Source organism: Vipera ursinii, assembly GCF_947247035.1.
Source record: "Vipera ursinii genome assembly, chromosome: 3".
Classification (NCBI taxonomy): Eukaryota; Metazoa; Chordata; class Lepidosauria; order Squamata; family Viperidae; genus Vipera; species Vipera ursinii.
Genome location: NC_139516.1, coordinates 127,634,336 through 127,657,489, shown reverse-complemented (window position 1 = coordinate 127,657,489; position 23,154 = coordinate 127,634,336). Strand labels below are relative to the sequence as shown.

The 23,154-nt window shown below is 37.7% G+C and overlaps 1 protein-coding gene across 2 annotated transcripts in view; it reads right to left on the bottom strand.

The window, feature by feature from the left end:
• The window catches only part of MARCHF6 (membrane associated ring-CH-type finger 6), a 66,319-nt gene that overhangs the window by 39,650 nt on the left and 3,515 nt on the right, over positions 1–23,154 (bottom strand). For both annotated transcript variants that reach the window (XM_083358542.1, XM_083358541.1), the window contains exons 2-3: positions 8,193–8,289; positions 3,969–4,042 (exon numbers count right to left, since the gene is read on the bottom strand). In XM_083358542.1, coding sequence (XP_083214668.1) covers positions 3,969–4,042; positions 8,193–8,289 — 171 coding nt within the window. The remainder of the gene's footprint in view (positions 1–3,968; positions 4,043–8,192; positions 8,290–23,154) is intronic.

Sequence of the window (23,154 nt, the reverse complement as noted above, 5' to 3'; positions counted from 1 at the left end):
TGTACTTATTCCAAAGTGGTAATACTCTGAGAAGTATTGCATTGTATTTTATAAACAGTTCATTTCTGACTGTATCCATTTAGAATCCAAAAATATTTATATAGTCGATCTGGGAGACTTGCTCCCTCAGTGCAGGTCATCCAGTTATGGGGTAATATAAGCAAAGTTCATCAGCTATAGTCCTCGACTAAGACCACAATTGAGTCCAAAATTTCTGTTGCTAAGTGAGACATTTGTTAAAGTGAGTTTTGCCCGTCGAAACCTTGCTTGTCACAGTTGTTAAGTGAATCACTGCAGTTGTTAAGTTAGCAACACGGTTGTGAAGGGAATCTGAATTCCCCACGGACTTTGCTTGTCAGAAGCATGCCAAAGGTGATCTCACCCGACCCTTGGACATTGCTGCCATTAGTTACCAAGCATCTGAATTTTGATCGTGTGACCATGGGGATGCTGCAATGATCGTAAGGGTGAAAAAATCGTCATAAGTCCCTTTTTTCAGTGCTGTTGCAACCTGAATGTTCATTAAATGAACTGTTGTTAAGTCGAGGGCTACCTATACTTTGATAGTACACAGAATTCAGCATTGTTAATAATGAGCGACAACAGTTCTCCAAAGTTTCAAACAGAAATCTTTACGGAGATGTAGGATTAAACATGGACCTACAGCACTAAATAAACACGTCCTCACAGAATATGGTCCTTTCACTGACTCAAAATAGGGGGGGATGAGTTTCTGACCAAAGAAATCAGTCTTGTAAGTTTTAACCAATTTACAGGTTAGAATAATAAACTGTGAGGGAAAAGAAGATCTCTATGAATACCACAAATGTTCTGATTCTGTAGGTCTCTTCGGTTTTCTCATGCTGCAACAAACTTGCCCGCTGCCAAGAGGGAAATGTCACAGACAGCAGGATATATAGCAGGATGTTACAGAAACTGCAATTTGTATTTAGGGTTGATAAACATTTCCAATTCTTTTACTCTTTTATTATCCTGACCTGTGCTTCCTTTCATTGCTTGTCAATCTATATGACTGTTACAAGGTATAGATTTCCCCTGTTCACTTGTGTCCGACTCTAGGGGGTGGTGCTCATCTCTGTTTCTTAGTGGAGGAAGCCAGCGTTGTCCAAAGATCTTTTGGTGGTCATGTGTCCAACATGACTATATGCCAAGCCACGTGGAACGCTGTCACCTTCCCACAGAAGTGGTATCTATTATCTACTTGCATTTGCATGCTTTCAAACTACTATCTTGGCAGGAGTTGGGCATGTAATGGGAGCTCACTTTGTCGTGCAATGCTCAGGTCTCAATCCCACTTATCATCTTTAACCACTGAGCTATCGTGCACTCCATATGACTGTTAACAGATTATCTATTCTTTCAAAGGAAGCAAGAACTTGAGTTATGGTAATACCAAAGTTAAATATTTCATTTTCAAAAATGTGCTAGTTTCAAATTCCTATTTTTGTAGAATTCTGGTTTTTTAGTAGCTTCACAAAGAAGCCAAAATTACTTCTCTACTACAAAACTAATAAATCTGGGTATTTGGTCTAGTGGTTAATGCATCAGACTAGAAACCGGAGACTGTGAGTTCTAGTCTCATCTTAGCCATAAAAAACCAGCTGGGTTACTTTGGGCCAGTCACGCTCAAGAAACAAGAAAGAAAAGCCTATGGCCTAATTGCATGTAAACCAGATAGTACTTGTTTTGTTTAACTGTGACTTGTTTAAGCACCTAAATGTAGCATCAAACCACACCAAAACATATAGTTGCCACAACAGAGCAAAACAGAATAACCATTTCCCAAGAGTAATTATCACACTTACCTAACAGGTAGACTATTTTTCCACACAACTATCTAGGATTCACTGCTAAGAACACAAAAGAATGGCTAAAAGAAAAGTCCAAATCATTGAAATAAACCCTGCAGTAAAAAGGCAAATGGCCTTGGTGATTAGTCTAAAGATTACCCTAAACTTTAACTTGGGGTTGTGTTAACTTTTGGACCATCTTCCACAGAGGCACCTAACAGTACAGGTTACAACAGTTCTTAGTCACCATTCACATTTACAACAGCACTGAAAAATGTGACTTTTCAACGGTTACGACCTTTGCGACAACCCCATGATCATGTGGTCAAAATTCAGATGCTTATGACTGTTGCTGTGTGCCAAGGTCCTGAGATCACCTTTTGCAACCTTCTGAGCAACAAAGTCAATGGGGAAGCCAGATTCACTTAACAACTGGGCTACTAATTGATCAACTGCAGCGAGTCATTTAATAACAGTGGAAGAAAGGTCATAAAATGGGGCAAAATTTACTTAATAAATGTCTCATTTAACAAGAGAAATGTTGGGCTCACTTGTGGTCGTAGGTTGAGGACTACCTGTAGTAATTCTCTGAAAACTACATAAATGCTAAACATAAGAATCTACATAAAAAAAATCTATCTCTATTTTTAAAGAACATAAACAGCCTCTCAGATCTTTATAGAAAACACATATACACCATAAAAACCCCTCCAAACCTACATATGTATCTTCACAAAATGCCCGTGAAATAGACAACACATATACACCACTAAAGAAAGCAAAATATATAGAAACCTATAGAAAAAGACCTATAGAAACCCAGAAGAAAAAATAAATACAAAGTACATATCAAAAGAAGAGACTTTTCTGCAAAGAAATTAGAGTTTTAAACTGCTTAGATGCTTAGAATATCATCTGAAGACTGATAAAACTAGAAGCAAATATATCATGAATTGACTAAAGAAATCACGATTACTTTGTTTCTGGTCTGTTCAAATGTTCTTGAATCAAATATATTGTGAATGAAATAAAGAAAAAGGAAATTCTGTTTTCCTCTTGCCCTTCCTCTTTGCTTTTACTTTCTTTCCCTTGCAGCATTTTTCCCCTGGAGAAATATGGTAGTATTTCTTCAAGATTTCCCATCATAATGAACTTGAAGTTTGCAAATGAAGTAATTACAACTTAATTTATTTCACCATATCTAATGGCTGAATTATTACTCTAATCTATAAATTGGTTAAAGCCAGTATGACTTCTTTATGTAAGTACCATAAAGGTAAAGGTAAAGGTTCCCCCGCACATGCGTGCTAGTCGTTTCCAACTCTAGGGGCCGGTGCTCATCTCCGTTTCAAAGCCGAAGAGCCAGTGCTTGTCCGAGGACGTCTCCGTGGTCATGTGGCCGGCATGACTAGACACCAAAGGCGCACAGAATGCTGTTACCTTCCCACCGGAGTGGTCCCTATTTTTCTACTTGCATTTTTACGTGCTTTCGAATGCTAGGTTGGCAGAAGCTGGGATGAGTAACAGGTGCTCACTCTGCTACGCAGCACTCGGGATTTGACCCGCCAGACTGTCAACCTTCTGATTGACAAGCTAGCGTCTTTGTGACATATCACATACTACATGTTAGAAAACTACATTTCGTAGCAGAAAGATTGTTTGAAAAGAGAATTATTTGGCATGTATGTGCTGTCTCCCTGAGCTAAGCCAAGGCAGTACAGTCGTACCTTGGTACTCAACTGCTTTGAAACTCATCTAATTTGGTACTCAAAGCATTTTTATGTGAAAATTTTGTCCCAGTACTCATCATTTGTTTCATACTCAATGCACAAGTTAGAACTTGTCAGTGTCAGCTGCCTTGTGACTCACTCTATTATTCCTTCTAGGAAAAATTTGGTACTCATCATTGTTGATACTCATTGAATCTTCCAGAATCAATTAATGATAAGTATCAAGGTACCACTGTAACACCATTTATCCCAAAGGACTGCACTGACTTGGTTGAAATGAAGCCAATTATAACACTTGTGTAATTTCATTTCTTGGAAGCAATTATTTGAATTTTCCAGTCTGATTAAATAATCTCTGACAAGAAACATAAATATTAGAATAAATATTTCATGTACACAATAGTACATATTCATGTCAAATACTTACTTGGTGTGAAAGCAAATCTGTGTTTACATAGTTCACAGTATTCTTTTCTGCTGTGTTTGAGCCACTGGACTAAGCTGCAATTAAAATATATGTTAATAATGCATTTACAGTGTTAGAAAAAACAATGTTCAAAAATTCAGAAAGTATCTAAAAATTTTAAAAAGGAAAATAGTAATAAAATGTAAATTATAATAATTTAATTTATATTTTTATAATTTGATTATAAATGCTGATTTTCTTCGAATACTTTTGTTAATGAGTGCTTGAACTGCATAAGCAAATCACTGGGCAGTGCTGATTAAACCAAAGTCTTAAATATTTTTTAAAATATAAATGATTGAGACATTTTGGTTGAGATACTGTGCTGCTTAAAAAGAAGGTTTGTGAACCAGTCTGAATTTAAAAATGGGCTTGTGAACCTATTTGAATCTTCAATATTTCTGAATAAATATGAACTAGTCATATGATACAATCCATCAACCAACCAAAATTATCCCAAGAACAAGGTGTGTAATACTCCAGGAGATCCCAAAGAACCCCAAAGTACATTCAAGGGTCTTTTTTTGCCTTGGCAAATCTCAGTGTTCATGAATTGAAACAACAATGGTGTTTGTGGCAGGGTTGCAAGGAGAAAGTCACTACTTTCCCTAAAAGAACATTGCTACTCATCTACAGTTTGAGAAAGACCATTTAGGCAAACTAGATTTTTTCGGCTTAAAAATTTTAAGCAAAGTTAAATTAATAAAATAAACAAATCAGGGCATGACATAAATATAAATATTTAAACGAATACACCAGCAAAATAGAGGATCAAAATGAATAGTGTTATGACTATTTTTCTTTTAAAAAATGAATTCCTCTGTAGTAACAAGCTACTGCTTTTACATCCCACTAAAAACTACTTCTATAGCTAATGCTACACCAGAGAAATCACCAAGCATACAATTTGATTCTGGCCAAGATAACTCATGGCAAATGTAACAAAACGAGAAAAGAGAATGTAAAAAGATGCAAATAAGGAAAACTTTTATTATAAAATGTAAAATGCCCATTAATTATTAATAGATACTCCAAAGGACATTTACAGAATTCTTGCATAATTTCAATACGAGGATTTAAATTGTATAAGCAGTTTGAATTCTGATCTCATGTCCAGAATATGTTTTCATAATTGAGCATTTTCACATATGAAAAAAAATATTTAGCTCTTCAATAATATATTTTTCTTTATTTTCTAGGAGGAAGCTTTAGTGAACCCCGACTTTGAAATAATAGGAACAAAAACTCCTGAGAAAGTTAACCCTGCTAGGAACATCAAAAAGAGCTTTTTAGCTAAGGGTAATCCACAGTGGAAATGAAGGAAGACTTTGCAGGTAAGAAATTCATCAATTCATCTGAAAGAAGGAACTCCAAAATCAACTTGGAAAGTATTCAAAACATGAAACCATACAAAGGAATGACCTTACATATTCATAAAGGACATTGCTAAATTAATTTTATAACCCACTAAATGCCAGGATTATTTCTAGCAAAATTGGTGTATATCCAGTGAACATAAATATTTAACAAGTATATGTCACTTATACAATGTAGCATACTACAGTATACATACAAGAGTGAAAGACAGTGAAGAATTCTATGGCATGCTGGAAGAGGTGCTAAAGACAACACCAAAAGGATGTATCATTAGTTATTTCCAATCATAACTGGTGACTAGAAATGCTGGGAAAATGGAAGGTCCTAGAATAACTGGAAGCTTTTGATTAGGCAGATTCAATAATGGAAAAGAAAGAATTTTGTGAAAAAATATTTCTTAATATCAACATCTACTCCGACTCCACAACTTTCCAGAGAAATAATACTAGAATCAAATAAACTGCCTAATAAGGAAACAGAAGATGGAGAACTACATCCAGCATCCAGAGGTAGATTGTAAAAAATAATATAAATTGTGGGGCCAGTCATGTAGGTTTGACATAGAAAATTAAAGTGAACCAGCAAGATTTGATCTGAAGAATATATAGTAAAAATATAAATCAGATTAAGAACAGATTTTGTACACTTAAGTATGTAAAAGAGAACCTGAGGACTAATGGAAAAAACAGAAAGTATGAAAAAATTATAACAAAGGGAAAAGATCCAAGTGAGTTCCGATGTAAGCTTGGACAGCAGAAAGGATGCATTGAATGTAGATTTTCAACATCAACCAAGAAAGTCGAAGGAAAGCTATTTCAATCTAAAACATCAACAAATAGAGGAAAATGACAAGAAAAAAAGGGAAATCATAGGGAAATTTATAGTCAAAATAAGAATAATCCAAAATAATTATTGGAAGAGAGTACACAAAGGCAAAGGAGAGAAAGGAAATTTTACAGACTAAACTGAAAAATCTTTACAAATCATATTGAAGAATGATGAAAGCACTTTCAGGGGGAGAAGATATTAAATAAGCAACTCTAGAAGAAAATGAGACATTATCCACTAGCTGCTAAACAAAAAAAAACAGGTGTAAATATAACACTCTTTTGAAACTGTAGAGATAGTGAAAATGCTAAAGATTCTATGAAAGGAAGCATGGAGTGTATGTAGTCTTGAGATTAGAAAAGAATGTACAATTAAACTTCATTTAACTGACAGTTTGGGGGTGTCTATTACTCCCAAATTTCCATTACACGTGAAATTATGTCATTGTTGCCTAATGATGTTATTAAGCAAATGACAGAAATGGAATTGCCTAAATTTTACAACACTTATAGATAATGTGTATATCATAACATTACAGTAAAATTAATGTAAATTAGACTGCTTCATCCAATATTTTATATAAATGAACCTGTTATTTTAGTATGATATCCAGATGAAACTTGATCCACAGCATCAAGGTCTACTAAGTGGGGCTCCATTAAATCAAGATTACAACTTTCAGCTATGGTGAAAAGGGCAAATAAATGCAAGAGAATGTAAATACTGAATCAATGGGCTAATTTCCTGCACAATCAAGATTTAGATGCAGAAATTCTAAATAAAAATAAAATCATGCATATCTCTACAGAAGCATGGCAAGTTCTAAAAAGGCAGAGAGCCATGAGATTAAATATGAGATCAAACAGGTAATATAATAATGAATATAGCAACACATTACAAGAAAAGCCTTGTATATGTAGCTCATGCTAGAATGTGGAATATATTTGGAGTAATAGAACATCTGAAGAATCATTACAATAAGGAAGAAAATACTGTAAGAACTGAATTTGAAATGACAGTAGTTCAGAAAATGAGAAGTAGCTAGAGACAGGAGATATATTGCCCCCTTCTCTGTTTAACTTATAAAGCAAACAAACAAATTGTTAAGAGATGACACCTAGAATCAAGGTAGAAGGCTGAAGCACTATATGTTGAGATACATAAACAACACAATTTTATTAGGTGCAAGTAAAGATGATTTAGAAAAGCTTAATATAAAATTAAAAATGGAAAGTGAACATCTGGGTTAATGTTAAATATTAAGAAGACAAAGATGTCAACCAACATGCTCAGTGAACTTACAGTTGAAGGTGAAGAAGTGAAGATGGTACATAATTTGTTTTCTTGGGTTCAAGAATAGATAAAGATGGACAGTAGGCTGGAGAAGTAAAGAGAAGATTAATCCTAGGGTGGAAGGCAATGACAAACTTAGACAAGATCTGTCAATAGAGCAAAATAGTGGAAGCAGTGATCTTTCACGTGGGAATGTATTGCTGTGAAATCTGGATATTCAGAGTGAGAGAAAGACCCTTTCAAATTATGGATCAGAGATGGCTACCATGATGGAGTACTATCAACTGCAAGAAACGCCAATCAATGAGAGCTAGATAAAATTGAGACTAATAGCCGCCTAAAGAAAAATATCAGCAAGAAGAAATTCACATATTTCAACGATGACAGTTTAGAAAAACTATTGTTCTTGGCAAGGTTGAAGCTTCCTGGATAAAGTGCACGATCATTATCAGAGTTTATACAGCTGTCTTTGGAGGATTTATGAATTAATAATAGAGATGTTAAGAAAGCAAATCTTTGTAGAAGGTCAAGACAAGCCAGGTTAGAATTAGTGCTATTTCATTCATTCACTCAGTACTAATATCTAGTATAGAAGCATCATTTTGAAGATAACTTATTGTATTATTTCTGTACACAAATTGTAGAATGTCATATGTAGATATTATTTCAAAGGAAAAACAAACTTACCATTCTTGATGAATGAATTTAATACTGCCAGTACATACACATGGATGATAAAGAGGCTTTTCAGGAGTTCCTTCAGATCGACATACTCTACATATGTCTGTTGACAACAAAGAGAGTTTATGCAGAATAAAAGTAAAGATCATTTTATTTTTTTAAGATATTTAAAAGCAAAAATAGAGAAAAGGAAAAAATAAACAACATGAAATAAAGAGTGATAAAGAATACATTAAGAAATTACAGAAAATAAAAACTGCATAAGAATTTACAAGATGTTAAATGAAACAGATGTAAAGATCATGTATCATTTTGGCATTTTAAGAACTAGCATAGGTAGTTCTCCTCTTACAACTGCAATTGGGACCAGAAATCCAGTCCAGTTACTACAGTTGTTAAGTTGAGGTATCCCTATGATCAGAAAGAATTTTCAAGTCTTTTTTATGATGGTCATTAAGCAAACATTGGCCATTAACCAAATGCCGTCATCAAACCAAAACATTCAACCGGCAAAAAACATCATGAATTGTGATCATATGGAACACCGTGGAACAATGTGATTAGCCATAAAGCTGATCTATCCAACTTGCAGTCACATTTAGGGCAGACATTTTGTGCCCATTGTAACCTTGAATCAATCAAAATAAGCAATTTCTGACTAAACTGGAACAGTCCATCCTTAACTTCATCACAAATCACCAAAGTCTAGTATTTCAAAAGCTTACATTAAAAAAGCCCCTAAACCCGTCAAACATTTTTTTTAAAGATTCAAGTTTGTAATACTTTGCTAAGCAATCAATGAAGGATCTCAAGCAAGATTAATAACATTGTAAAGGATATCAGAAGAGGTTGATATATGTCCAACAAAATAAACCATTAATCCTTGAAATTAATTTTTATTTTAACATCCCCCAAACTGATGAAAAGTTTTATTTAAAGGGTATAGTTGAAAAGGTAATCCTGTAGATGAGAAAACAGTGGTTCTTCAGATGCCTAGTGAAGAGGTGTCTAATGTCCAGAAATCCAGTAAATTATTCACTCAGGCTTAAGTTTCATGATAAAAGATAATACATCAGGGGTGTCAAACTCAATTTCATTGAGGGCCGCATCAGCATTGCGGTTGCCCTCAAGGGGCCGGGTGGGTATGGCCTGGGTGGGCGTGGCCTACTGGGTGGGCATAGCTAGAGTGCATATGGCCTACTGGGTGGGCATGGCCAGCTCTACATCATTCGCATCAAGGGTGCCAGTGTTGTGATTCAGGGTCAGGCTGTGGGTTCGGCATTTGGGTCGGATGATTCAGAGGAGGAGAGGGGTGTTGGAGAGGTTGCTGAGGGGGTTGGAGAGCTTGCTGATGAGAGCCCTCAGCCAGGCCCCTCCCACCTGGTCACGACGCAGACCCAGCTGTGTGAGCCTGACAGCGTGGATGAAGATGACCCACAGCTGGCCCTGTTCAAGGACTCCCGACGCAGGAGGCAGTCAATCAGGAGTAAACAGAGGAAGGCAATGGGGCACCTCAGAAATAGGCAGAGAGAAGCCACGCCCTGAACTGTATAAAAGGGGAATGTGTGGGAGGGCTGGTTTGCTGAAGGCAACCGTTTGAATAGTTCCTGTTTCATGGTTCGTGTTTGCTCTCTTTGCTCTGTTTATGTTTTTATGTTAATAAATTTGGCAGGCTTAGTTCCAGCCTCTTGCCTTCTTGTAAAAGGGGTTGTTCCTGCCTTTTCTGCAGGGCCGGTAGCAGGCTGGTACAGAACAGCCCATGGGGGCCTGGGCAGGAGTGGGACAGATCTGAGGGTCTCTGGCAGAAGGAGGGTCTCTGGGCCAGGGCCAAGGCAGTGGGGGCTGTTCCCTCACTGTTTCCAGGATGGCTTTGTGGGCCGCATGAAACCACTTCGCGGGCCGGCTCTGGCCCCCGGGCCTTGTGTTTGACATGTCTGCAATACATGATCTATCTGCAAATAAAATCAAGGTCAAGCTATTTTTTCCTTTGTTCATAAAAAGATGAAAAACTTGCAATTTAATGAGATGCTTTAATCATAACACAGCTTCCTAAAACATTCTAAAATGTTATCATAATCATCTGTTAATCATAAATTAATCAAGATTATTTTAAATGTCTCACAGATTTTAATTTAACTGTTACTATAGACCTGGAACATTTCTGAATAGAAAGGCAGACTTAAATCATAATATTGTTGCTATTGTTATTTACCAATGTTAATGTCCAGCTTCATTTTTACAGAAGAGCTCTGTTTGGGGCTTAACTACTTATCAATTACAGGTAGATTGCAATTTTGTTTTAGAAACATTTAAATGATACCCAGTAATTTAAAACTTTAATTAGTTTATAATTAAAAATTTATAATTAAAATTCTGCTCCTAGAATAAAATTGTTGTCTGTTTTACACAGTATTCTATTTGTCATTGTATCATAACAAATTTTCAGATACAGCAAATGATACCAACACCATCAAAATGGCAATAATTGAAATGCAAACTTCTGTATAAAAGTCTAATTATTTAAAAACAAATCTTAAGCTATTACAAAGAAATCTCTTTACCATCAAGAAAGATACCTATAAAACAAGTATATAGATGCTTTCATAGAAAAAGAAAATGTGGTTACAAATTATAACCCTGAACGTTGTTATAATATGCTGAGTAATGTTTTCTCACCCAGCAATTCATTATTATAATGTATGTGAATTCCCCAACCAACAAGATGTCAAAAGTTTCTCACTGTACTTTGGAAAAAAACAAAATAAAATCAGGAGATAAAAAAAGCATTATTTCTATCATAAGATTAAAGAAAAATCTAATTCCATGACAAGAAAGACTGAAATATGTTTACAAAGTTAAAATTGCGGCTATAGAAATATGACTTTAGCAAACATCTGAAAATCATTTACCCACCTAACCCACTAATTGAAACCTGGAAGGAAAGACTACAAAAAAGGGGGGGGGAGTGCATAATTTAAATATTCCCAAGATTTCTGATGAGGACAGTGGTAAGCTAGACAACCCTGAAGGAAGAAGGATGGCAGAAGGGTGAAGGTCAGTGGCCAGACAAGATCCCAGCTGGCAAAATCTCTCCAGTGCAAGGAGAAAGAGTGGGTTGCCCCACCTGTACTTCAGACAGCTGCCCCTTTTTAGTACAAGAATCAAGGTTTTGTGGCCACTTGGTGAGTGAAGCAAGTGGGAGTCGAGCGATTCCATCTATGCTTACAACTTGACTGTAGCCTAACGTGACACAAAGCTTGGCTAAGCCTCATTTCTTAACCACTTTTGGAATTACTTATTTTTACCGCATTTCAAGCAATAGTAGTTTTCAAAAAAAAACCTTTGAAACGACATGTTTGAAGGATTCACTGGGTGAGTTTCCTTCAATCAGTAATGAAAGAAAAGTTAAGCGTGACTTTAAGGATTTAGCCATTTCTGGGGCCAAATGGCAAACGGGATTAGAGTTTTGTTTTTTTGGAAAGTTACATATGGACTAACGACCTAGCTCAATGCTTCCCAAACCCGAATAACCTATCCAAAATTGTGTAAAAGTAGGTAACACTGGGTAATGGGTAACAAAACCCATTACGCAATCACAATTGGGACATTTAAACTGAGTTACAGTGTTTTATCTACACCAGATATGTCAAACACAAGGCCCGGGGCCGGATCCGGCCCACGAAGTGGTTTCATGTGGCCCCCGAAGCCATCCTGGAAACAGGGAGGGAACGGCCCCCACTGCCTTGGCCCTGGCCCAGAGACCCTCCTCCTGTCAGAGACCCCCAGATCTGTCCCACTCCTGCCCAGGCCCCCATAGGCACCCTTGATGCCAACGAGGTAGAGCTGGCCACGCCCACCCAGTAGGCCATATGAACTTTAGCCACGCCCACCCAGTAGGCCACGCCCACCCAGGCCACACCCACCCGGCCCCCTGAGGGCAACCACAATGCTGATGTGGCCCTCAATGAAATTGAGTTTGACACCCCTGATCTACACTGACTAAAAAGGACTTTATGAGAAGCAGTTTTGGGTAATGAAGGAAAAGGTTTGGGAAGCATTGATCTAAACCAGAGGTCCCCAACCTTTTGGGCATCAGGGACCGGTTCCATGGAGAAAGGTTTTTCCCACAGACTGGAGTGTGTGTGGTTTTCTGTGCTGCCTGCATCCCGCAAAGGGGCTTCACTTGTTTGTGTGGACTGGTTGCTGGCATGCTACAGCCTAGTACTGGTCCATGGACCAGGGGTTGGGGACCCCTGGTCTAGACTCTAGATGGACTCGAAATGGGATTTTGAAATAAACTGAATGACTCCTTCCTATGGAAAAATAGCTTGTGTTTTGTATTCGGGGGGGGGGGGAGAAACATGATAGGATGAGAACTTTGAAAGTTGGAGACTAAAAGGAGCTAAAAGGAAGTAAAGATTACAATTGACCAATTGACTTGTTAATACAGAATTTAAGGTTCAAAAATAAATAAGAGGTTTCCTGCCACTTTCAGCCATACTAACAATAAAATACTTGCTAGGATTAAGTGAAAGTTTAGATCTCCAAAAAGATCATGTCCATAAAAGCCTGCCACAAAGGTTGTTAATTCCTGCTTTTCTTGATGTTTGCTGGCTGAAAAAGGGTCATGCCAAAATCCAAGCAAGATTTTCAACTATGAAGCAATTACAGCCCCAGAGGAGAGAGACAGCAGGATAAAATAAAGAGCATGGGTTGCCTCCAGAGGGGAAGGCCTTGGGGGTCCCAGTGCAGGCCACACGTCTCCCACTCAGGGACTGAAAATCCTGTTTGGATATCAGCAGGGAGGATTTTCAGCTCCTGAGCAAAGACATACTTCCTCCCAGGGTCATCCCAATCCAAGGTACCCTACTCTCCTTTCCTGAGATTGTCTACTTAACAACCCACAAGATCACTCAACAACTGCAAGGCAGCAGGGAACTGATAGAATGTTCACTCCCCTCTATGAGATGTCCAACTTTTTTAATGAGTTCTTTGACTATGTTGCAAGTTGGGATCCCTGGTAACGATACAATTGGACAAAGTGGTATGTTGGGGTTGTGTATTTTAGGGTGGGAGGGTGAATCCACTGCTTTTCATAAAATGTTAAGATTTTCGTGGTTTCACTGTCTTGCGGCATGGATGACTGGGTAGTAGAAATATTCATCCCTTAATATTAATACATGTCTAGATGAAATGAAGTATTTGACTTGGTCTAGTACTATAGGTTTAGCACCCCAGGCAAGTGCCAATCTGGTTCCCAGCTTAGAAACACTTGGATGACCCTGCTCTAAACTACATAATTAAATAAGGTAAAACCAATGTAACCATTTTAGTGCATTATACAGTACTCTACACCAGGCATGTCAAACTCGTGACGTCATGTGACTTTTCCCCCATTGTGGGCAATGGGGTTGGCGCGATTTCAGTATGATGCATCCGGGCCACGGGCCGGCAGTTTGACCTGCCTGCTCTACACAATAGAATAGCAACAATAATAAAAACACTCCAAATTAATTTGCCATTACTTATGTATAGGTTCTGTAGGCTACGAAGGCAAACTTTGCAACAGCTTTTGTTATTTTAGTGTCTTTATCTGACAGAAAATCTTCTACACAAAATAGCCAAATCAGAAGTGGTAAGCTGTGTATGCATATCTCTATACAATTTTAATAGAGTACTAGTTGTTAAACTGTTTAACCAATTGCACCTTTTCCCAATCTCAAATGTCATTACCCCCACAAAAACAAAAACAAATGCAGATTGTTGTTTTACACATGTATCTTGGCAGCAGGAATCCCAAATTGAATCCTCAACTCACAAACCAACAATTAAAACTGCTTCATTATCCCAGATGTGCTCAAATTACCCACTTGGGGTAACTGCACACAGTTTAAGAACCACTGCAGTAAAGTAATACAGAGGCCAGTGAGCCAATATTCCCAGACTGGTAAGGGCAGGTCCTTTCTGCATAAGGGCTATGAAATTTGTGAACTGTGTGTGTGTGTGTGTGTGTGTGTGTGTGCGCGCGCACACACACACACACACACACACACACACACACTGTATGTAGGGTGGGGGACTTCTTAAACAATAGTTATTGCTAAATATACAAATAATTTATTTAGGATAGCGCTCTCTCTATAGTTTTAGAAAGAAGACTCACTGAATAAAGAAGACCTCACTGTTAAGTAAATATACACCTATATATTAGAAAGGAGATCATTTTATAAAGAAAACATATTGAAAATTTGACTGCCCAATAGTCAAGCTAGATATCATAAACATTACTTTTATTTTAGAAAATGTGTGTATAATTCTGTAAATGAACATCATTATTAGAGTCAAACATCTCTAACTTTCAGAACAGAATCATGCTACCAAAATTTTCAGATAGCAGATTCCCAACTATCTGTTGGTTTGTGTTAAACAGCGTTATAGTTTATGTTTCTTAAAAAGAACCAGGAATTATATCTGAGTAAAATTGATTTCGTTTTACAGAATGATAGTAAATAAGTGCACAGCGGCTGAATCATTTTGATGGAATGTCTTTAATGTTACAGCTTGCCATTTTTTAAAGTTAACAGTTAAACACGAGATAAATATTTAACATACCATTTACCTCTTAATTTTTGTCCTACTTTTTAAGCATAGCCAGGGTCTAATTAAAGCATTAAAATGGCAAAACAATATAGGAAGGATTATTCAAATATTTTTTTCAAAAAATATCAAATAATGAAGCAAATAGAAATGTGTTAGCAATAACCAATCAACTGGAAACTAGATGAACAGCCATGTGGTAGCTACTCCAGAATCAGGAAAGGTGCTAAAAATGAAGAGCCTATTTCTAAGCACCCACCTAATTTCTAATGATGGGATTATATCCAGAAAAGGACCCATCATGCTTACTGTAATGCAAAGGCAAGTGGTGACAAGGTGAGCTTACCAATGGTTCCCTATCACAAATGCTTGTTCCAAGCATTTAGAATTTTAGTTAAAAACAGCATTTCAAATTGTACAGGTAGTCCTCGACTTACAATATTTCATCTAGTGACCATTCCAAGTTATGAGGGCACTGAAAAAAATGACTTATGACCATTTTTCACACTTAGGATCGTTGTAACATCACCATGGTCATGGCAACTGACTCATATTTATGACAGTTGCAGTGTCCTGGGGTTATGTGATCACCTTTTGCAATCTTCTGGCAAGCAAAGTCAATAGGGAAGCCAGATTGACTTAACAACTAGGTTACCAACTTAACAACTGCAGTGATTCACTTAACAATTGTGGCAAGAAACGTCATAAAATGGGGGCAAAACTCACTTAACAAGTGTTTCACTTAAGCAAGAGAAATGTCGGGCTCAATTGTGGTCCTAATTCAAGGACTAGCTGTATCCATTAAATAACCTAAATACCATGAATTCCACTTCAAAAGAAGAGAAAAGGAGAGGCTTCTTTGAGACAAGCAGTGAGGTCATCACGTTTTTGACACCTTGCTATGTACTGGTGTACTTGAATATTGTCATATCTTAAAAGTGGTACAAACTGTGAAAAGGTTGAAAAGCACTGTTCTAATGACCTAAAACAGCAGTAAAAGAAAGTAAATATCCTTGGACAGCAATATCGTCATATCACATTTTGGAACAATCCAGTGGTATTGCTTCTAGGATTTGCAATTTTCAGGCTAAATAGGTAATAAAAAACCCTATGTTTAATAAGTGTATTTTCCCTTCTTCCTTCCTATATAAGTAAAACTTCCACTAGGACAGGGGTCCCCAACCCCCGGTCCGTGGACCAGTATCAGTCCACAACATGCCAGCAACCTGGCCACACAAACATGCAAAGCCCCATCCGCAAGATACAGGCCACACACAAAACCACACACCCTCCCAGTCTGTGGAAAAACCTCTTTTCACGGAACTGGTCCCTGGTGCCCAAAAGATTGGGGACCTCTGCACTAGGATGAGTAAGTTCCCAAAGAATATATTGAAAGTGACAGCAATATGAAGAATAAAATAACTTTTGTTTTAATGATCCTATTTTGTAGGATAGGCTTAAATACAGTTTTCCTAAAATAAGACTTCTTATATAAAGTTGAGTAAGTGTGTGGCAGGAGAAAAGAGCATGTACAGTGAGGGGGAAAATTATTTGATCCCCTGCTGATTTTATACGTTTGCCCACTGACAAAGAAATGATCAGTCTATAATTTTAATGGTAACTTTATTTTAATAGTAAGACAGAACAACAAGAAAAAAAAATCCAGAAAAATGCATTTCAAAAAAGTTATAAATTGTTTTGCATTTTAATGAGTGAAATAAGTAAACATGACTTAGTACTTGGTGGCAAAACCCTTGTTGGCAATTACTGAGGTAGACGTTTCTGGTAGTTGGCCACCAGGTTTGTACATATCTCAGGAGGGATTTTGTCCCACTCCTCTTTGAAGATCCTCTCCAAGTCATTAAGGTTTCCACGCTGATGTTTGGCAGCTCGAACCTTAAGCTCCCTTCACAGATTTTCTATGGGATTAAGTTCTGGAGACTGGCTAGGCTACTCCAGGACCTTAATGTGCTTCTTCTTGAGCCACTCGTTTGGTGCCTTGGCCGTGTGTTTTGGGTCATTGCCATGCTGGAATACCCATCCACGACCTATTTTCAATGCCCTGGCCGAAGGAAGGAGGCTCTCACCCAAGATTTGACAATACACGGCCAGGTCCATCGTTCCTTTGATGTGAAGTTGTCCTGTCCCCTTAGCAGAAAAACACCTCCAAAGCATGTTTCCATCTCCATGTCTGATGGTGGGAATGGTGTTCTTGGGGTCATAGGCACCATTCCTCCTCCTCCAAACATGGCAAGTTGATGCCAAAGAGCTCAATTTTGGTCTCATCTGACCACACTTTTCCCCAGTACTCCTCTGAATCATTTAGATGTTCATTGGCAAACTTCAGATGGGCCTGTACATATGCTTTCTTGAGTAGGGGGGCCTTGCAGGCGCTGCAGGATTTCAGTCCTTCACAGCATAGTTACCAAGTGTTTTCTTGGTGACTATGGTCCCAGTTGCCTTGAGATCATTGACAAGATCCTCCCGTGTAGTTCTGGGTTGATTCCTCGCTCTTCTCATGATCATTGAAACTCCACGAGATGAGATCTTGCATGAAGCCCCAAAGGGAGGGAGACTGACAGTTGACTGTTGTCACCTTTTCACCAAGCTGCTTGTAGATAGTATTGTAACCCATTCCAGAGTTGTGTAGGTCTATAATCTTGTCCCTGACATCCTGGGACAGCTCTTTGGTCTTGGCCATGATGGAGAGTTTGGAATCTGATTGTGGACAGGTGTCTTTTATACAGGTAACAAGCTGAAATTAGGAGCACTCCTTTTAAGAGAGTGCTTCTAATCTCAGCTTGTTACCTGTATAAAATACACATGGGAGCCAGAAATCTTGCTGATTGATAGGGGATCAAATACTTATTTCACTCATTAAAATGCAAGTCAATTTATAACTTTTTTGGAATGCATTCTTCTGGATTTTTTTGTTGTTATTCTGTTAAAATAAAGCTACCATTACAATTATATGATCATTTCTTTGTCAGTGGGCAAACGTACAAAATCAGCAGGGGATCAAATATTTTTTTCCCTCACTGTAGATACACAAGTGTGTTTCAAATTGAATAAACTAATTGTCTAAAGCAGACCATCGTACTTGAATATGTAGGGAATTTAGTAAATTTGTACCTTCACGATGTTCCAATATTATCCCATAATACTTGCCAAAAAAAGAAATATAACATTAGAAGGCTTTTTACACTTGAGTATATTTGTTTAAAATAATGTCTAGAAGCTAAGGTGTATTTTTTTCAGAAGTCACTTACACTGCAAATATCTATAGGGATATTTTGGAGATTAAATAGTAGATGAAATATAATAAGGATTTTTTAACGGAGCAATAAATTGTGATCCAAATCAAGTGTTGGTTGGACATAAAGAATGTAGCTTGCAGTTTCCAGGAACATGAGAAAAGTGTTCTTTGCTAATGATTTAATATTCTCTAATGTCCAAACATTCAAACACCCTTTAAAATTACAAGATAATATCTGTATTAAGCTAGAATCAACAAATTATGTAAAAAAGATAAGTAAAAAGAAAAAAAAACATCCAGACTTGCAGCACATTCTGCCTCATTTTCATTGCAGCAACACAAAATTTAGGTACCATATATGTGGTAATTTCATATCTGAGAGGAAAATCATAAAAATTACCTGTTCTTCCAGGGTATTGACACAGCAAGGGTAAGCTATTACAAATAATCCTGTAGAATGTACAGTTCAGTAGCTCCTCCCTATAGGAAGGTGTCCAACTAATGAGGTTTTACAAACATGTATTGGGAAGCAAGTTGTGCCTAGCCTGAAAAACAATTTTCTCCACCTGGGAAAGTTCAGAATATTTAAATATTTTGCAGGTTCCTAAGTACTCTTTAGAATCCAAGTTTAATTGTTTTGTAACAACAGCTTCAGTCTGGCTTCCGGTGACGACGCGACGCTGAAGACAGCCATCTCAGGGCTGTCCGCTCCGCGGCTTCGTAGAACCGCCGAAAACAGCGCCGATCAGCTGTTTCGGCAGTTCAGAAGCCCCCTCCTCGGGAGAAGAGGAGGGGGTGAGGCCCCAGGTAGAGGTTGAGCTCTCCGGGGCCGCGTGAGCTTTTAGTTTGGGCGGCTGAAGGATCGAGCCCCCCCGAAGCCTGGGTTTGCTCCGGGTTGCGCAGCGCTTCTGCTCCGTGCTTTTGGGAGCAGAACAAAGCGTTAGCAACCACCCCTGCCAGCAGAAAGGACTTTGGGTGTGAAGATGCAGGCAGAGTGATACAGGAGATCAAGGTGAAAGTGGGTTTTTGTTCTCTAGTTCAACGGATTTTATGGACTTTGAAAGTGAAAGTGCATAGTAAGTGAAAGTGGGGGAAGATGGCGGCTAAAACTTCCAAAGTTCTCAGGAGTGCGGGGGCTTCCCCGGTGCAACAGTCCTCGCTGCAAGCCTTATTGCCTCCTGCACCTGCTCCGGCACTGACAGTTAAAGATTTACAGGACGCTTTGGAAAAGCATTCACAACAAATAGCAGATATTATAGATGAAAAGAAGGAAAAGCTGGAGAAGTTTACAGCAATGAGGGCAGACATATTGCCTGCACTTCAAGGTATGGCTTTATGTATTGAATGCATGGACGAAAAAATGGAAGATCTTAGCCAAAATAACTCCAGATTAGAAGCAAAAGTGAATGAAAATGTGATGGATAAAATGGATGGTGACTTGACTCTGGTCCAGTACCACCAGATGGAGTTTGCTATCAGAATCAGAGGCTTAAAAGAGAATCCTAAAGATTTAAAGCAGATAGTCTCTGAGGCTTTGGAAGGGGTACTGGAACAGTCAGCAGCTGAAATTGAGGGAAATATAGACAAAATCTTTCGTGTGAATTCATGGATTGCAAGGCAAAGGAAGTTACCTAGAGATGTGGTGGTTTACTTCACAAAGAGAGCAATTAGGAATGAAGTTATCCATGTTTCTTATGATACTAAGCTTGTGGTTGCTGAGCAAGAAGTTTTGGTTTTAAAAGAGATTCCTCCAAGAATTTTAAGGAGAAGGAAAGATTTTGCTTTTCTGGCACAGGAACTTAAGAAACGCGATATCAAGTTTAGATGGGAGATACCAGTGGGTATGGTGGTGATGCATGAAGGCATGAGACACCGTTTGATCACAGTGATCCAGGCACATGATTTTTACAGCAATGTTCTTAAAGCAACCCCTTTACCACTTTTGGAATCTACAAAGAAAAATGGCGAGGGAAAGCCTCAAGATGCTGAAGGAACAATGCAGGCAGATGAGAAAGCTACTGGAGTGGATCAAATCACAGCTTCATTGGAAGAGGCCAGAGATCAGAGGATGACACGTGCTGCCTTGAGACGAGCGAGACGAGAGCAAGAGCAAGATCAACAGAAAGTTATGGAACCTTCAAAGCGTACCTATAGCGAAGCTGTGGGAGGGGCGCGGCCTAAGGAAGTGAAGGGACTTATCGCAGACGTGCTCCAGAAGCTTCGGGTCGCTAAGGATGGCGACTAAGTTTCTAACCTGGAATGTCAATGGCTTAAACTCACCACAGAAGAGAAAGAAAGTTTTTCAATACTTAAAACAATTCAAGACTGATGTTATTTGCTTGCAAGAAACACATATTAGGGTTATGGACCAAAAGTACCTATTGAACTCTAGATTGGGTACACAATTTATTGCTTCTGCAATGAATAAGAAAAATGGAGTGGTTATTTATGTCAAGAATACTATGACAGCGGAGTTAATAGAAGCAGACAAACAAGGAAGATATGTTATAATAGATTTGCTGTTAGAAGGCAAAAAAACGCTTTTGGTTGGACTGTATGCTCCTAATCAACAACAAGCTGATTTTTATAGTTCATTACACAGCAAGATCATTCAGTTGGATTATAAATCTTTTATTTTTATGGAAGATTGGAACGGTGTCTTGGATGTACAACTGAACAAATATTCCAAGTCACGCTAGATTGCCTAAATCTTTTTTTTGACATGAAGGATGATTTGGAGTTGCGAGACATTTGGAGAGAAAGACATTTACAAGAAAAGGATTATACTTTTTTTCCTGATAGACATCAATCTTTTTCCAGGATTGATTTTATATTAATGACTAATGATTTTTTTTCCAGGATTAAGAAGATAAAGATTTGTCCAAGAACTATGTCTGACTATACTCCAGTCTGGTTGGAGATTGACAAGGATAATAGAGATAGGCGTTCTTGGCGCCTAAATGAGAACTTGTTCAGAAATCAGAGAAACGTGGAAGAATGTAAAAAACAGATGAAGGATTTTTTTGAAACTAACATGAACAAGGGTACTTCTATGGACATGGTTTGGGATGCTAGCAAAGCTTATATGAGAGGGGTGTTAATATATATGAACAACAAATATAGACGTAATTTGGAATTTAGGAGGAAAGAACTAGAGAATGATATTAGGGAAAAAGGAAAGGCCCTAATTTTGAATCCATCGGATGTGAAGATCAGAGAGGTTATTAATTTGTTAAGAGGACAATTTGATAAGCTGATGACTGACCAGGTGGCAACTAACATACGGTTTGCTAGGCATAACACTTTTTGCAATGCCAATAAACCAGGCAGATGGCTAGCTTACATGTTAAGGAAGAAGCAAAGGGCTTCTAATATAGATAAAATAGAACATAAGGGTAAGGTTGTGTATCAACAGGATCTTATTAAGGAAGCTTTTGTGGACTTTTATTCCAAATTATATGCTAAAGATAAGATTAATGAAGCAGATATTGATGTATATTTGAGGAATGCCAACATCCCGGTTCTTACACAAGAACAAAAGGAAGAGATTAATCAATTGATAACAGAAGAAGAAATTCTTTTAGCAATTAAACAATTGAAGGTGGATAAAGCGCCAGGCACGGATGGACTGACTGCGGTGTATTACAAAAATCTACAATTGGAGATGATAAAGCCATTAAGGGATTTGTTTCAGACAATTCAAAGGGGAGGAAGGGTGCCTCTGTCTTGGAGAACTGCTTTTATTTCCCTGATTCCGAAGGAAGATCAGGATGTTACTCAAGTAAGAAACTACAGACCAATATCACTTTTGAACACGGACTACAAGATATTTGCTAAGGTTTTAGCTAACAGATTGATGAGGGTTTTGCAACAGATGATTTATGGGGACCAAACTGGGTTCATTAGTGGTAGACAAATGAAAAATAATGTGAGGCATATAGTAGACTTGTTGGAATTTCTGGAAAGGAACAACCAGATCCCTGCGGCGCTGATCTTTTTAGACGCCGAAAAAGCCTTTGATCAACTGGATTGGCAATTTTTGATGAAAGTTTTAGATAAAATGAACTTTGGGGATAAATTCTTACAACCAATTAGGGCATTATATCAAAAACAAACAGCCCGAATAATAGTAAATAATAGTTTGACTGAAGTATGTAATATTGAAAAGGGCACAAGACAAGGGTGTCCGTTATCACCTTTATTATTTATTTTAACATTGGAGATATTACTGATTAAAATACGGAATTTGGAAAAAATTAAGGGAATCTAAATTAGAGATCAGGATTATAGGTGTTTGCAGATGATCTGGTTGTTACGGTGACCCAGCCAAAAAATTCTGTTGTGGACCTGATGGAGATAATAATGCAATATGGGAAGGTTTCTGGATTTAAGGTTAATGTACAAAAAACTAAAATATTAGCCAAAAATATGACAGTATTGCAAAAGGCCCTTCTAGAAGGGTTAACTGGATTTGAGATTGTTAAAAGGGTTAAATATTTGGGGGTGTATTTGTCACCCTCAAATGCAAAGTTATATAAAAATAATTATGAAAAGTTATGGGGAAAAATTCAAAAAGAATTGGAGAGTTGGAAAAAATTGCAATTGTCTTTATTGGGAAGAATTGCAGCAGTGAAAATGAATGTTTTGCCTAAATTTTTATTCTTATTTCAAATGATACCTATCCTTAAAAAAGACTCAAACTTGGAGGAATGGCAAAAGGGTATCAATAAATTTGTATGGGCAGGGAAAAGGCCATGAGTTAAATTTAAGATTATGCAGGATACGCGTGAAAGAGGTGGTCTTAAAGTGCCCAACTTTTAAATTATATTATGAAGCTGTTGCGTTGTCAGCGATAAGTGATTGGATTAATTTAACACAAGGGAGATTATTAAATCTTGAAGGCCATGACTTGTTATTTGGTTGGCATGCATATTTATTGTATGATAAGAAGGTAGATAATGTGTTTAAAGTGCATATTTTAAGACAGGCATTGCTGAGAGTTTGGAAAAAGTATAGACATAAGCTAAATTACAAGATACCTTTATGGGCAATACCGAAACATGCAAAAGAAAATATAAACGTTGGGTTCAAACATGATGTGACTACATACAAGGA